At 41.7% G+C, this 17,569-nt stretch overlaps 1 protein-coding gene across 1 annotated transcript; it reads right to left on the reverse strand.

The window, feature by feature from the left end:
- Positions 1-5,394: 5,394 nt before the first annotated feature.
- Positions 5,395-7,238, reverse strand: phlda2 (pleckstrin homology-like domain, family A, member 2). Its single transcript, XM_039736960.1, has 2 exons — positions 6,603-7,238; positions 5,395-5,451 (listed from the first exon to the last, which is right to left on the reverse strand). The coding sequence occupies exon 1, from the start codon at positions 7,051-7,053 to the stop codon at positions 6,637-6,639; it is 417 nt and encodes a 138-aa protein (XP_039592894.1). The 5' UTR covers positions 7,054-7,238; the 3' UTR covers positions 5,395-5,451; positions 6,603-6,636.
- Positions 7,239-17,569: the final 10,331 nt, after the last annotated feature.

Genomic DNA, 17,569 nt, shown 5'->3' on the forward strand with positions numbered 1-17,569 from the left:
ATAAATAATCCAATAAAAAAAAAAAAACGAGTGAAACACGTGGAGGTTAGAATATAGAAAAACAATCCTTTAAAAACGAGGTTAAAAGAACAGCGCAGTCCTTCAAAACATTTACAGAGCCCGGTGTGTTCGTCTATCTAGTGACTCCCCTGCTTCTCCCGTTTGGGCCCTGCAGCAGGAGGAGCCGCTCTACCTGCAGATGATCTTCTTTCTCTCATTCGCACCGGTCTGGAGGCCTCCCGATCCCTGGCTTTGGTCGGGCACTCAACCCAGACCCGAGACTTAGCTTCTCTCACGCTGGAGATTATCCTCCCAAGTCTTCCGACTCCCGCTGTCTTCCACGGCGACTCACTCCCCTCGCTAGTCACTCCTGCTCCTCTCAAAATGCTCAGCGGGAGCGACCACCATCAACTGCCCTAGGTGTTAGGTAAACACCTCGCTAGGGCCCACAGTCCAGCTGTACTCGAGCCTGCTCTCGCTCGTTCGCTCTCCCACACCGGCTTTCTCTCCACTTCCTGCTTCCTCCCGCAATCTCCGTCTTTCTTTCTCTTTCCCTTTCTTTTTTCTTTTTTTCCTTTCTAGCCGACTCGCACTTCTATATATCGAGAGGGCATAGCAGCTGTGGCAAATTAGCAGCCCCAGGAACAATCACGGATGTGGGCACCTGCGCACTAAGGTGAGAAACGCCCACATCGCAAATCGCCCTGAGAATTGCTTCAGCAACACAACTACCACGTCCCCTCACTAAGCTGCAAGCGCGGTGATTATTTATTTCAAACTGGCCTTTGCTGAGAGCTGTGGACCCCGCTATACCACAGGCTCCGCCTCCTGTTCGCTTCACTCGCCCACCCCCGAGTTTGGTTTACCAGATATACAATTTAAAGAGATTGTTAGTTTCATGGGAATTGTTACATATGCATCATTTTCACTTTTATTTTAAAACTTTTGTAAAAACAATACTTTATTTCCGGCCCCGGGCATGGTTACATCTCTTTCTCGCAGGACGTATGACGCTGCTCGCGTTGTGAACAAGGTGCGGCTAAGGAGATGCCGTCAGATCATCTGCTGTCTTTCTGCTGCTGGCGAGCTACCTGTTCTGCTTGTCTCTCGCCCGATCATTTCAAAGCCCGTACAGCAGCTGTCCTTTTGCCACTTCGCATCTCTGTCGCTCACATCGTGAAGGGGGGACAAGGGTTAGGTGGTCTGAACGCACGCTAAGGAGAAGCAGTCTGATCATCTGCTGGCTTTCTGCTGCTGGCGAGCTGCGTGTTTTGCTTGTCTCTTATCGTTGTTTTAAGAGCTGGGAGCACATGAAGCGTGTCTGCCAACAGCAATCCAACAACTGCTTGGACAACAAAGGCTCAGCCTAGGGGGTCTCAGGGTGGGGTGAATTGTAGTGGACAGATTGTTTTGTTGTTTGATTCTGTGTCTTATTGATTACAGGTAAGCTCTTCGTATCTTCAGGGTTTTGTGTCAGTACCAGAGAGCTAGACCCATAAATAACAGATACATTTAAATCATTTTTCACAATCATTTTAAACAAGTTTATAAGTATACATTTTACAAAATAAAAAAGAAAGAAAAAGAAAAATACAACTTAACGCTGTTAACAATTACACATGTACAATTTAAATGAATGGAAAAAGAATGATGCATCCCATGAGGTAATTGCTTGCTGTAGGATATTCTGTCCCTGTAGATGAAGAAGGATCAGTGGAGGCTGACATTTCTGGTTGTGATGTTGCCATATTTTGAGGCAGATGGGCTACTGAAACAGAAGACCTTGTCAGGTTTCACTCCTGTCTGCCAACAATGGGAAGCTGAGGCCGCAGTGGACCAAAACTGGACAGCTGGAGACTGGAAAACTGTCACCTGGTGTGAGGAGTAGAGATTTCTGATGAGCCACAGAGATGATGGGTGGTGCTGCTGGTGGTGGTGGTGATGGTGGTGGTGGTGGTGTAATGGTTTGAGTGCAGTTGCTGTATTTTAATATTTCTTTTAGAACTTGTGGTGGTTTGTCTTCCTGGTCTCAACTCCCCCAATGAAGAGTCAAGGAGGCCACGGATGGTTGGAGGGAGTAGCCATGTGGAGCTTCCCCATAGACCTCTACAGATATTATCAATATTAATAATAAGAGGAAGACACTGATTCCTAAGTGTCTGATAGAGCGGTGGAGAATGAAAGGCACTATAAGATAGATAGATAGATAGATGCTATATAAGATAGATAGATAGATAGATAGATAGATAGATAGATAGATAGATAGATAGATAGATAGATAGATAGATAGATAGATAATGACAGATGCTATATAAGATAGATAGATAGATAGATAGATAGATAGATAGATAGATAGATAGATAGATAATGACAGATGCTATATAAGATAGATAGATAGATAGATAGATAATGAAAGGTGCTATATACGAATGATAGATAGATAGATAGATAGATAGATAGATAGATAGATAGATAGATAGATAGATAGATAGATAGATCATTGTACTGTGTGTGTGGTGTGTGTGTTTGGACTAACATCTCTCATTTCTCACACACACACTTTTCGTTCCCCCGGCGGTGTCTTTGTCCCCCCTCCTCTCTCTGCGGCTGCCCTCGGGTCCGCATGGTAACAAGCCGCAGTAAACACATAAAGGCTAGCTGCAGCAAACCCCCAAACCCCCACCCGCATGCTTCTTTATTATATTGTTAGATGAATGAGTCATCTAATAGGCCAGGCATGAATGCTGATAAGGCAGGGGAAGAACCGGACACACCCCGCGCTTTTGCAATCTCATGTTTCGGATTCCATTATTTCAGATTTCTTTTAACCAAACAGGGCAAGGCCAAAGTTTAAACTGTCAAATTCCAGACAGACTGCACAAATCCGGATTCACTGATCGCCTTCGTTTTGATGTCCTTTGAATGTCAAAGTGCAGTGTATTTTTTTCTTTTCCTTTCTTTACTTTTCTTTTGTTTCCTTTTCTCCTAGCCCTAGTTATGAAAGTTAGTTGAACACGTTTCCCTTTCTACCCGTGATGATGTCCTCGTCAATCCCAACACCTCAGCCGGCACAGCAATGTGTGTCGTCCGGACCGGGCCTTACCGGGTCACCTTGACGCCATACTGAGTAGGGTATTAGGGTAGCTAGGCCTCAGAACACGAGAAAGGAGGCATCCCAGGATGGAGTGTCAGTCGCCACATCGGACCAATGTAACTGTCAACTGGGCTAACACGCTGATTACTGAGATGTGTACAGAAATCCACAATATCAGAAGAAAAGGAACGAGCACCTTTACTAGAGACCGTTAGTAGGGATGGCATTCTATGCGCTAATAAAAAGCGATGCTTATTAACACAGGATTATTAATGCGATCTTTTAAAGTGGCAACCTGGGAGCGGCAGGGAGAAATGACAGAAAGAAACATCCATCCATCCATTATCCAACCCGCTATATTCTAAATACAGGGTCATGGGGAGAAAGAAACAAACCGCCGAAATAAAACTAGACGAGAACTCGCAAGTTACCATTTACCTGCGAACTAATTTAGACCTTCTGCTGACATGTTAAAGGTGACTAAAGCATGAGGTCGACTTGCCAAAAAGTGTCATTGATATTTCATATTGCCAGACACGACGGGCTCCGCTATACAAGTAGATTCTTTAAACCGTCTAAAGGCCATCGTTTAATGAAGTTAGAGTCAAATGTAAGACTCGGCTCCCATAACCTATGTAGACATTACTTGATATTTATTATATCATCCATCCATCAAGTTTTCTAACTTGATTACCCAGGGACTGTGTCATGGGGCCGATAGAGCCCACCCGAGCAATATAATAATATAATATAATATAATATAATATAATATAATATAATATAATATAATATAATATAATATAATATATACAGATGGATGTATAATATCATATGTCCTGCGACCCTGCTCTGGATCATTGGTCTCAGAAAATAGAATAGAATAGAACAGATGGGTGGATGAAAAGCACTACAGACAGATATAGATAATGAAAGGTGCTATATAAGATAAATAATGAAAGCTGGTAGATAATGAAAGGTGCTATATAACAGACAGATAGCTAATGAAAAGTGCAAGATAAATAATGAAAGGTGATGCATAATATAGACAGATAGATAGAGAAAGGTGCTATATAATATACATAGATGCTCTGCTCTGGATGAATGGGTTTATAAACTTTATAGATGGATTTATAATATAATATCCCTTCCTTCTCTGACCCTATACCCTGGATAATAATTGTGTTCGGGAAAAGTGTCGATTGTATATTATACAAAAGTTATTCACCCACAATGTCGCGAGATTTGTATACTATAAAATAATTATAATTTTAAATAAGCTATGCCCCCGGCTCGCTTGAAATGTAAGAGGCCAAGTGCTGTAAGAGGTAATCCGCAGGGTCTTCCGAGATTCTCCATCTATGTGGAGGTCGCCGGTTCTCCCCATCTTCGAGTTGGCTTTCTTCAGGCATCCCAGTTTCTGCCCATATATATAAAATATACTTTTTCTTCTTCTCTTTTACATCCAAACGAGATCTTGTTAATCGTCGATTACAAACACTCCGGGCTGTCGGCCCTCACATTGTGTTCATAAGCCACCAGGGGAAAGGCCGACCCCCGTCCTAAGCCTTCCGTGGTTTTAAGTGAAGTCCCATGATGGGCGTCTTCCATTCCAGGAATCATTATTACATTTCACTCAGTAAACCATTTAAGGAACTGCTGTTGCTGACGGCTTCCTGCGTGTAAATATTTTAAAAGATTTTTATCTCACATTTCACAGGTGCAGTCGGGCCGCTTTGGAAATGTTAATGCCGGTTAAACATTAGCCAGGAAGCGCTTGAAGCGGCGCTCCTTGATCGCAGGGTTCATTCATATAAATTATCAGCAGAAAAAAAGTAAATGAGTCATTGAGAAAAAAAAAGAGGAAGTGAGGAGGAGGCGGTCGGGCGGGCGATCAGATTTCACCTGCCCGAACTCCACCGCAGTGTAATAAACTGAGTAATAAAACGGAGAACTGCCAAGAAAACGAAAAAAAATGTCAACTGAATTATAAAAAAAATACAATGTTATAAATTTAGAAAACATGTTTTATTAAAATAAATACACGTAATGTGAATAATTTAAACGAATTAAAGAAATAAATAAATATATACTGCTTATGTATATACATAGTAGGTTACACACCCGGCACACTATCTACATACTGCACCGGAGTGCTTAATTTCAGTCTTTTTTTTTCTTCGTTTCTGTTGCAATAAAAAGTCCGACGAAAAGAACAAAACAAGTCTTTTGTTTAACCATCGCGAACACCGCCGTCTGCCAGGGCTCAGCGAGGCTCTTCATGGCAGATTGAGGTTTCTTTCATCGCCGGACCTCACTGGAGTTTCCAGATGCAGCCTTCATAGACACGTTATTGGACCCTGTATTAAAAAGAACAGACAAAGGATAGAGCGTTTACTTTTTAACGTTACTTTTTAAAATATGGCAGCTATTAATAATAACAAAAACAGTATGAATTAGAATGTTTGATTTGGTTGACTCCTTTATTATTCCCCTTTACACAAGTGGGTTCTTTTGTTTGGAGCCCAGGCAGGTGAAGTGACTTGCTCAGGGTCACCCCTTGCGAGCAGTGAGATTTGAACCCGCAACCTCTGGGTTTGCAGGCCAGATCCTTGTCCGCTATGCCACAGTGCCTTCCTAAATACCCCCCTCTCCCATCACAGCTACATGTTACACTTTGTAAAGCGCCTGGGACTGAACGCACATAATTCACGGTTCCGTTTTCCTGGTAATTCATCAAATAAGTCACTAAATACAGCAACAGGTTGAACAGAATTGTGCGATTCTTTCCCCGGGTGCCTTCACAAGTTAAATGACACCCCCTCACACAAAGAAATATCGCGATATATAACTTGTAAAAATGAATTATGCTCCCTTCAGTATTTAATGACCTTCCCTATTTGAAATCAGTGTCTTATGCTAAAATGGGCTTTATTGTGGCCTCATGTGAATGGCATTTGTGGGGTCCCGTCCGGGGTCTTGCCTTGAGCCCAGTACTGATGATCATTCTTGATTAACTGAAAAAAAAATGTCCTGACAGAGACAAAGTGGGGCTCTTTGACCTGATAAGCCCCAAACCCCGAAGTCACCAGTGTCACTTTCACTATTTCGCACGAAGCACTTCTTTATTAAACCCAACTGAGTAGTCTGAATCAAAGAGCAACTATGACCACGCTATCAGACCGATCAGTTATCGGGCACACTCCCATCACGCTGACCTCACAGTTAAAGTCGTTACAGCGCCACGCCAGCTAGTGTTCTGTCTAAGAATGGAGTGCGACCGGCAGCCACACGCGGCCTCACTAACACTTCTCTCAAGTTGCGAGTCAAAGTGCCGGCCGGTAAGAATCTGTAGGTGCGCCGTTTGCCGGCTTCCAGCGCGTGGCGCACACTGCGGAGCTCCTCAAAGCACCGATCGTATACACGTTGGGTTGCCAAAGTCCGAATGTTCTGGAAATAAGTGACAGTGTAGCAAAATATAAATATATATTTCTAACAGAAGAGAACCCACCTCAAATCTGGGCTCCTACGATTCCGCGGCGGCTTCACGGAGACCTGGCCAGGTGTCTTTCTTGGTGTCCCGACGACACGACTTCAGTTTCCTGCCGTGACTTAAAGTCCTGGATGGCTTTCCTGTTCTGGAAGTCGATGAGAGCCATGGTGATCACAGCATTCCAACACGTGCCTTCGTCCAGACACCTGAAGTCGATCTCCTTGTTGTCCGTGGTCACGATGGTGAAGTACACGTACTTGCCCGTTCTCTCCACGCAGTCCACCTTCTTAATGGCCTGCAGCTTCAGCTCCTTGGCTTTCGAGCGCTTTTGGCCGTCCGCATACAGGCTCAGGGTGTCGCTGGTCAGAACGCAGGTCTTCTTCTTCCAGAACTGCAGAAAATTGTCACTTCTCTTCTCCAGATCGCCTTCTTTGAGCACCTGGCAGAGCTCGGCTGTTGTCATTTTCATGTTTTAAAGAGAAGTAAAAATCCTTTTTGTGTTGTATTTACTCCGAGTGCGCACGGGTTTACAGTGGAGCTCAAAATCAGATTCCTAGCTCTTTCCTCCTTCAAAATTAGTGGAAAAGCCCTCCAAAAAAACCCCCACGTCTCTTGCGGTTATCTACAGCGGAATGGGAATGAAAGCCGGCGACGAGGACTTTTAAAGAATCTCCCCGCCCCCAGTCCTCCCGTCCGAGTGCCCTGCCCGCTGGCGTCACCGACACAGGAATGCGTCCCAAATGCATCGCCAAGAAGGGAAAGGAGGTGGCGAGGGCGGGCGGTGACGAGAAACGAAGCGAAAAAGAGCGAAGCCAGCCAAAGAAAGAGGAGAAGGGAGAGCAACGGGTCTTTCTTTCTTTCTTTCTTTCTTTCTTTCTTGTTATAATTATTATTCTTGTTATAATTAATATGTTGATGTTTCGAAGTTATGTGCGCTACTTATTTACCGTATAAGATTTCACGGGATTCATTTACTTGATTTAAGGAGTTTATATATTTCATCACCCCGAACTAAACTCGTTGTCTTTCTTCAACAACGATATGTACTTCTGTGTCTCCTTTTATTAACTGTACAAATCATACATTCGTCCCAGCCGCACATATTTTTCGTTTTGATGAAAACATAGCCTACTCATTTGTAAGAATTACTGATCAAATTTGACATCATCGATATTTTACGTTGTCCCACTTGTTTCGTTACGATGCACGGTGGCGCAGTTGTAGTGCTGCTGTCTCGCAATCACAACACCATGGTTCAATTAAGGATTTTGAAAATTCTCCCACGGGCTGTAGACAGGTAGGTTAGGTGGACTGGCAATGCAAAAAAAGTCATGCAAATGGAAAGCATGGTGGCTCAGTGGTAACGCTGCTGCCTCCCACTGAGGAGATCAGAGTTCATATCCCTGCATGGAGTCTGCATGTTCTCCCGGTGTCTCTGTGGGTTTCATTTTGGTGCTCCAGTTTCCTCCCACTGTCCAAAGACACGCAGGTTAGAGGGACTGACTGTACTAACTAAATTGCCTGGCACCATGTGATGGACTGGCACCCTGTCCGCCTGTCATTCCTGCCTTGTGCTTCATAGACTCCTTGCCTCCCTTTGACCCAACTCCTGATAAGCGGGTTTAGAAAATGGATGGATGCCAACTTCACTCCAAAGGTTCTTTTCACTCATATTTCTTGGTATAAATGCACATTGCCTATACCCGACTCTCTCTTCTGTTTCTTTTTCTGGTTTCTTTGTGGTGGCGGCCTGCGCCACCTCCACCTACTCAAAGCATCATGTTGCTCCAACATTGATGGACTGAAAGCCAGAAGTCTACGTGACAATCATCATCAGGTCCTTCCATGAAAACCCTAAATCCAAAGAGGACTGTTTCATTTATGTTAGGCAGATTGCCCAGAGGGGACTGGGCGGTCTAATGGTCTGGAATCCCTACTGATTTTATTTTTTTGGAGTTTTTTTTTTTTGTTTGTTTTTTCTGTCCCCCCTGGCCATTGGACCTTACTCTTATTCTATGTTAATTAATGTTGACTTATTTTATTTTTTATTGTGTCTTTTATTTTTCTATTCTTTATTATGTAAAGCACTTTGAGCTACTGTTTGTATGAAAATGTGCTATAGAAATAAATGTTGTTGTTGTAAACAAAACTAATTTTTTAAACACTGCCAGCATAAATCCACTTCACAAAGGGGAAAAGAAGAAAATTTAATCACAGGTTTTTCTTTCTGCTTTCTTCAGCAACCTTAATTATTTTCCTTATTTAAAAAATGAATGTTGACATTTAAACTGATGGATTTTTTGCAGTGTGTTATGTTGCTTATGTAGAGCAGGATGGCAGGGCTGCTGGAGCCTGACTTGCAAGCACAGGGCACAAGGCAGGAACAACTCCTGGACAGGGCGCCAAACCATCACAGACACTTCATTATATTATATTATACTAGGGGGTTCCCTCCTGCTCATTTTGCTCGCCAAACCCCCTGGCCTGCGCTACATGCCAGCCACTTTGCGTCCCTGCCACTGGCGTTGTGAGGAGGGGGCTGAAAGCACCCCAAGGAGATGAGGCCACTCCTCCGAAACCCCCTCTTACGGTGATACAATGAGAAACACAATGAGTTTTTTTTACCTCCTCTTTGCTGGATCAGCTGCTGGCTTGCTGTTGCTGCTGCTGTGCCGCGTGATCTGCATCTCGCATGGCACTTCGAACATTTAAAAGCCTCTACAGCTGCTGTCCTACTCTTTGGCTTTTATTTCCAGCCCCAGGTGTGATTAAATCTCTTGGCACAAAGTCTCGTCTTGCGAGACGTGAGTTCTTGATATTTTTTAGTTTATAATTTAAAAACGGAATAAGAATCTGAAAATCTAACAACATCACATTAAAATTCGATAAATGCTGAAAAGAATGATACCAAACATATATATGTATATATAAATGGTTTTAAAATAAGCCCAATTTAAAGCATGACAAAAAAGTCACATAAAAACGTCACATAAAATCGTTGCACAAAATCATTAAAATTTTAGGCTTAGGATTTTAAATATATAGATTATATTATATTATATTATATTATATTATATTATATTATATTAACATTGTCTAGGCATGCTTAATCTAGAGTTGGATCATCGGGGGCTGGAGCTTATCTCAGAAAGCACTGGGCACAAGGTAGGAGCAACCCATCACTGATAGTACATGTTATTATTTAATATTATATAATGTCATGTCACTTTCTAACCCATTATTCCAGACCAAGGGCATGGGGAGGTGGTGCTGGAGCCTATCCCAACTAGCACAGGGCACAAGCCAGGAACAACCTCTGGACAAGGGGGCCAGTCCATTGCAGGGTGAAGACACACATAAACACACACCAAACACACACGCAGGCCAGTTTAGTGTCACCAGTTCACCTCACCTGCATGTCTTTGGACTCTGGGAGGAAACTGGGAACACGAGGAGAACAAGCAAACTCCACACAAGAAGGATCTCTGATGAGAACCCTGATGTCCTTACTGTGAGGTAGTATAGTGCGGCCCTATATTATATTATATTATATTATATTATATTATATTATATTATATTATATTATATTATCTGTGGTGGGCTGGCGCCCTGCCCAGGGTTTGTTTCCTGCCTTGTGCCCTGTGTTGGCTGTAATTGGCTCCAGCAGGACCCCCGTGACCCTGTAGTTAGGATATAGCGGGTTGGATGATGGATATTATAAAATATTATATTATATTATATTATATTATATTATATTATATTATATTATATTATATTATATTATATTATATTATATTATATTATATTACATCACATTTTAAGCCTGCTTCAGTCTGAGCACTGTGGAGGAGAGCTGAAGCCTATTCCAGTAAGCATAAGGCACAATGAAGGAACAACCCACTAAAACCATCACAGGCATTCTATTCTATTCTATTAAGTTCATCTGTAATAAAACACACCTAATCTAGGTCCTGCACAAGGCTGAAATAAATGCTGGATGAGGTGCCAGTCATTTACAGGACACACTCACGCTCACCCCACATCTTCACATTCACACATACAGAGCCATTTTGCAGTGCACTCCATTAGGATATACAAGCAAAATCAGAGACTCTCCATAAACACAAACAGAGACACAGGGGGAACATGCAAGCTGCACACGCCTGAGACTCAAGCCAAGGTCAGTGAGGCTCTAAGTTGCAGCACTAATCACGGCACCAGACCATTATATTATATTATATTATTTTATATTATATCATATTATACTAGCCATGTGCGCCCAACTACGTTGCACGTGTTAAAGTTGTCTGTGAAGGGCTCCCTGTTTAAATGCGGCTGCCAGTCGTGAACTGGGCCCTTCGTCGCACAGCATTATGATTTTTTATAAGGGAAACAAAATTACAAATGAAAATCCTTGGACATTGATTCGATAGGAATGGCCCACTCTGAATCACTGTCCGAATAGTAATTATGTGGTGGTGTAGGAGCATTTCTGCTTCTGTTCGTTCACAGTCCGTCTCATTTTCATGACGCTATCGTTTCCTCTCACGATGTCTTCTCAATCTTTCTCCAATCTCGCAGGTTGCTTTGTGGCAATCCAAAGAGTAAGGCAATATACACGGAGCAATGGTTATAAAAGGGGGACACATAGGTATCCAGGCTCTTTAAAGCATAAATAGGGATCACTTCACTGACATGTGAGCAAGGCACGGTACAACTGTGAGACGCGCAGCACTCGCCGGCTACAACGTAACGATAATAATTTCCGGATTGTGCTGTTACGTTGTCATTCATTTTACCCACTGTCTTTCTTTCATTCATTTGTTACGTAGGCACGTACCTTTAATCTTCGGCAATCTCATTCTCTAACCAGGCCTCAGGAGCTAACCAGCGTAACACTGTCCACCACCCCTTTCGTCATTCCGGCACATTGTTGACATCCTTGAAGAGCAACAACGTACTAAACTGGAAGGTGGTCTACACATGAATGGAATTCGCGGACAAACAAAGATCAAGATCTAAATGACGATCTCTTTAGTTAATTTAAAGCACAACAATTTGTTTAGTTTGAATGTCTGTGTTTTGAGGTGTGACTGGAGTACTACAGTCTTCAGTAGTATAAGGTTGGAGGAGATTCTTAATGCAATACCTATGTTTTAGCTGTCTCTCTACTGCCATCTAATGCTTCTTCTTCTAATTCATTCGCGGACAAACAAAGATCAAGATGCAAATTAAGATTATATATAGAGATTATATTATATTATATTATATTATATTATATTATATTATATTATATTATATTATATTATATTAGTTGTTCCCTGTTGCTCCACGTGCGTAGTAGTGAAACAGGACAAACTCTAAAAATCCATAAACAAAAAGGTATTGCTAACTAAGTGTGGGCAAGTTATGCTCCAAAACAGAGAGGTAGACCGTCTGCCCATTCCTGACGTCACGCTTTCCTCTCCCCTTGGCCCGCAGCCTCTGTCTCAGATTAGCATGAATGTATCACTCCTGCAATCGAACTATGATTCTTAGCACGATGAGGGAAGTCGCAAAATCAACCGGAATGTTCAAGGAAATTCTAGACAAAAACCCGATCTAAATGTGTTAAGTAGTTCTCTCGTTCGCTAGCTAAGCTGAGGTAAGGTGCATCCCGCGGTTGGTGTGTGAGTGAGGAGGGTACTCCCCCCAGCCCGCTGCATCTGTCTCAAGGATTCACGCAAATAAAACGGTGCCGCAAGCGAATTATAATACTTAGCGCCATGAGGGAAGTCGCAAAATCAACTGGAATGTTCAAGCAAATTATCGAAAACAACCCGATCTAAATCCGTTAAGTAGTTCTCACATGAAAAGTGGACAGACAGATAGACAGACGTTGGATTTTATATAAATACGTAGAGATTACGTCCATCCATTTTCAAACCCACTTATCCTGAGCAGAATCACTGTGTAGCATTCTGTCTGCTTTCACCGGAATTCCACTAATGGATCTTTAAAAATGTCGCTCATTCCAAATCAGATTCCTGCCATTTACATCACACCCTGAATTTCTGCACTTGAAATAATCACATTTTACTTTTTGTATCATTCTTCAGCAGGTCATTTTGTTATTAAACATTTTAATAAGACCGTTATAAAAAGAGCAGTGACATCATTTTCACTATAGGGTTATGAGACAGCGTTACCTTCTGGATGGTCTGTTTGCTCAGTTAAACAACTTTTGAGATGTAAAAGAAAAGCCCTGCGTAAAGTTTGAATGGTGCCACCATGGTTTACGATTTGTATAATGGGTTACGGTACGCCTCTGCTCTCGTGAGTCGAGAATTTGTTCTTTTGCGTCTGACTGGATTCTGTAATCGACGCAACTTCTTGCTGGTTTGGCACCACAGACGAAACTTCTTTGTTATTTCCTCAGGTTTCATGAGTGGATGTTTTATTCCACATTAATAAACCTAATGGCTTGTTGAATAAATTAATCTGTGGACCACTGAAAGCACGATTACATTTTTTACAGGAGTTGTGCTACTCCATAATATTATAAGATGATTCAAAGTCGATTCATTCAACACTAATTTAAAACTGTCACACATGATGACGTCTAAAACTTTAAGTGAAGTATGTCATCATAAAATCCGTGTAAATAAAACAGTAAATGTTACTACCGCTGTCCTCAGTCGATCATTTCTATCATATTCTGAACAACATTCCCGACACATCGTGCTGTTTTCTGTTTACTCGTGGTTTATCTCTATTGTTCTCATTAGCGACATGCAGATATACAACTGCCTTGGCTTTTTCAAAAACGTGAGGTTTTGCTTTGATAAACGATTTTGTTTCATGAATTAATTTCAGAGATATTCTCAGGTGTACGAAGTTCAATGAAATTTCTTTCTTCGTCAACTCAATGCAGGTCAACATCACCATTGTCCTTGTCCGGTGATTCGCTTATGAGTTGGGCGGCACAAACATTTTGCGCGCTGATAAGTGTCCTCCCATAAGTCCCTGCACTTTCCTGCTGCCTTATGGGAATTGTAGTCCTGTTTATTGGTGACCATCATAACCCCTCTTCTCGATACGTTTTTAAGCCCATATTTTAAACTGGAATAACGGCAACTCTCACACAAAATTTAATGTTTATTGTGTGATTGGCAGACATACAAGCAAGCAGTTTATGATTTTATTTAGACTGATGGCGAACAGGCGGGAGTCTCTGAGAACTGACTCCTGCGCACCAGTGCTGGAAACGACTGGGGCGGTGCCATTCCCGGCATGCTTAGCAAACCCGGACGGGTTCAAGCCAATTGCAGAGTACACTGAGACGCACAGCGAAATTGTCATTTTTAGGTGAGCGCTTAACCTTTAAAAGCAACATTTTCGGTGCACGGTTTCATTGTTAATTTAAAACTGATGGTTTTGCGAAGTTCAGTCCAAATGCAAATTACTTGCACGCAGAGGCGTAGCTTGGGTTTTCAGCGCTCGGGGACAACGGAAGGTTTCGCGCCCCCTCCAGTTTGTCAAAATGCAAAGGGGAGGGGAAAGAAGTTTTTTAAAAAATGTATTTAAAATAATAGTATTTTAAGAAAAAAATTTCATATAAGTCTCCGAAAATGATAACGCCGCCTCGTGTTCTTTAAAATCTAAATCCGTCATTAGTTTTTGTATGAAAAAAATAGTTTTCCGTATTTAAAAATGGTTTGAAAGAACGTTTATTGCAAATTGTAAAGCAAAATAATTATATATTTATAAAAAACTTCATTACTTACAATTTATTCGTATGAAAATATGATGGGGAAACGTCTAGACTTTTGCAGCCGTCTACTAGAATACTTCACCACAGCCCAATCAATTTTCTATCAAACACATAAACACAAATCACTTGACACACAGAAATGGCGTTTGCAACAACTTAGACACTAATGCCTCATGTCAGTCGCGCGACCTGTTTAATAACGTCAGAAATGTTTCTGGATGGGAGTCAAACATGTTAAAGTAGTGGAGGGGATACATTATTGTCTGTTGGGTATAAAGAACTAATACGTGCTTCAAATCAGAAAGAGACAAAAAACACAGGAAAAGGATATCCTCATACTGATGGAGTGATGGACTGAGTATGCAAATGTTTTTTATTTACTTTTTAGTTCATTTATAAGAATGGAAAACATTTCATTCTAAAATTTCGTAATTTGACGCCCCCTGGATGCTGCGCCCGGGGACAGATGTCCCCACTTCCACGCTAAACCCCCAATGCTTGCATGTACACAAGAGCCCTGATTTAGGATTTCATTGTCACCACACGGCAGTGGCACGCTGTGGACGCTCCCCCTTGTTAATGAATGGCGATCTTTTCATTCACTTTTCATGCACTCCGCTCTCTATCAGTCATTCCTTTGCGCTTCTGCACTTGGGGTTAATGATTGACCCATGAACACTGGCCGCGTCGACGGACGTACTGTATCTGCTTTCACTGTTCTCCATTCAACCATATCAGCCTGACCAAAGTCAACTGACAAGTCACGAGGAAGTCATTGATTAATCACTGGTCTGCTCTTCTAATTTATAATTTCAGGTGAGTCAACTGCAACATTTCTTTTTACATTAATCATTCATGCAAAATAATGGCAAATTAATCAGTGGCCAGCTAAAAAAACAGGAAGTTAGAGATGAGGGTAGCAACACAGCCTCACAGACCAGGGTCGCAGGCTCAAGTCAAAGACCCAGGAGTTGGCCTTGTGAGGTCTGCACGTTCCTGCCATGTCGGTGTTGGTTTGCCTCTTTGCACCTCCATTTTCTCCGAGCATTTCCACAGACATAAAGATTAGTGCACTCAGAAACCTAGACTGGCCCTGTGTGAGTGTTCAATTATATAGTGCCTTTCATATCTATCTATCTATCATATAGTGCCTTTCATATCTAGAGTGGTGTGAAAAACTATTTGCCCCCTTCCTGATTTCTTATTCTTTTGCATGTTTGTCACACAAAATGTTTCTGATCATCAAACACATTTAACCATTAGTCAAATATAACACAAGTAAACACAAAATGCAGTTTTTAAATGATGGTTTTTATTATATAGGGAGAAAAAAATATCCAAACCTACATGGCCCTGTGTGAAAAAGTAATTGCCCCCTGAACTTAATAACTAGTTGGGCCACCCTTAGCAGCAATAACTGCAATCAAGTGTTTGCGATAACTTGCAATGAGTCTTTTACAGCGCTCTGGAGGAATTTTGGCCCACTCATCTTTGCAGAATTGTTGTAATTCAGCTTTATTTGAGGGTTTTCTAGCATGAACCGCCTTTTTAAGGTCATGCCATAGCATCTCAATTGGATTCAGGTCAGGACTTTGACTAGGCCACTCCAAAGTCTTCATTTTGTTTTTCTTCAGCCATTCAGAGGTGGATTTGCTGGTGTGTTTTGGGTCATTGTCTTGTTGCAGCACCCAAGATCGCTTCAGCTTGAGTTGACGAACAGATGGCCAGACATTCTCCTTCAGGATTTTTTGGTAGACAGTAGAATTCATGGTTCCATCTATCACAGCAAGCCTTCCAGGTCCTGAAGCAGCAAAACAACCCCAGACCATCACACTACCACCACCATATTTTACTGTTGGTATGATGTTCTTTTCTGAAATGCTGTGTTCCTTTTACGCCAGATGTAACGGGACATTTGCCTTCCAAAAAGTTCAACTTTTGTCTCATCAGTCCACAAGGTATTTTCCCAAAAGTCTTGGCAATCATTGAGATGTTTCTTAGCAAAATTGAGACGAGCCCTAATGTTCTTTTGCTTAACAGTGGTTTGCGTCTTGGAAATCTGCCATGCAGGCCGTTTTGCCCAGTCTCTTTCTTATGGTGGAGTCGTGAACACTGATCTTAATTGAGGTAAGTGAGGCCTGCAGTTCTTTAGACGTTGTCCTGGGGTCTTTGTGACCTCTCGGATGAGTCGTCTCTGCGCTCTTGGGGTAATTTTGGTCGGCCGGCCACTCCTGGGAAGGTTCACCACTGTTCCATGTTTTTGCCATTTGTGGATAATGGCTCTCACTGTGGTTCGCTGAGTCCCAAAGCTTTAGAAATGGCTTTATAACCTTTACCAGACTGATAGATCTCAATTACTTTTGTTCTCATTTGTTCCTGAATTTCTTTGGATCTTGGCATGATGTCTAGCTTTTGAGGTGCTTTTGGTCTACTTCTCTGTGTCAGGCAGCTCCTATTTAAGTGATTTCTTGATTGAAACCGGTGTGGCAGTAATCAGGCCTGAGGGTGGCTACGAAATTGAACTCAGGTGTGATACACCACAGTTAGGTTATTTTTAACAAGGGGCAATTACTTTTTCACACAGGGCCATGTAGGTTTGGATTTTTTTTTCTCCCTAAATAATAAAAACCATCATTTAAAAACTGCATTTTGTGTTTACTTGTGTTATATTTGACTAAAGGTTAAATGTGTTTGATGATCAGAAACATTCTGTGTGACAAACATGCAAAAGAATAAGAAATCAGGAAGGGGGCAAATAGATAGACAGATACAGTGGTGTGAAAAACTATCTATCTATTATATAGTGCCTTTCATATCTATCTATCTATCTATTATATAGTGCCTTTCATATCTATCTATCTATTATATAGTGCCTTTCATATCTATCTATCTATCTATCTATCTATCTATCTATCTATCTATCTATCTATCTATCTATCTATCTATCTATCATTTAGTGCCTTTCTATGTTATTTATCCATCTAGCTATTTGTAAACAATCCTCATTTTCTAACTCTGTTTTATTCAACCTTTCCAATTGTATCAACTTGTGGGGTATCCCCAAGTGTTAATGTTATTTTTTATTTTAATCTTCACTAAAACTAATAACTGTGTATCAGCTGGCCTCGATATGCTGGTAACTTTGTTACTGATCTACAGAATGGACATTTCCTGGTCAAGTGACCGGACAGAGTGATGCCATGGCTTCTGACGTCCTAAGAAGCGGATCTGT

This window comes from Polypterus senegalus, chromosome 1, assembly GCF_016835505.1.
Source record: "Polypterus senegalus isolate Bchr_013 chromosome 1, ASM1683550v1, whole genome shotgun sequence".
NCBI classification, from domain to species: domain Eukaryota; kingdom Metazoa; phylum Chordata; class Cladistia; order Polypteriformes; family Polypteridae; genus Polypterus; species Polypterus senegalus.

Bases quoted from the DNA above. Each gene is read 5' to 3' on its own strand.
- phlda2 (XM_039736960.1), bottom strand. From the start codon at position 7,053: ATGAAAATGACAACAGCCGAGCTCTGCCAGGTGCTCAAAGAAGGCGAT.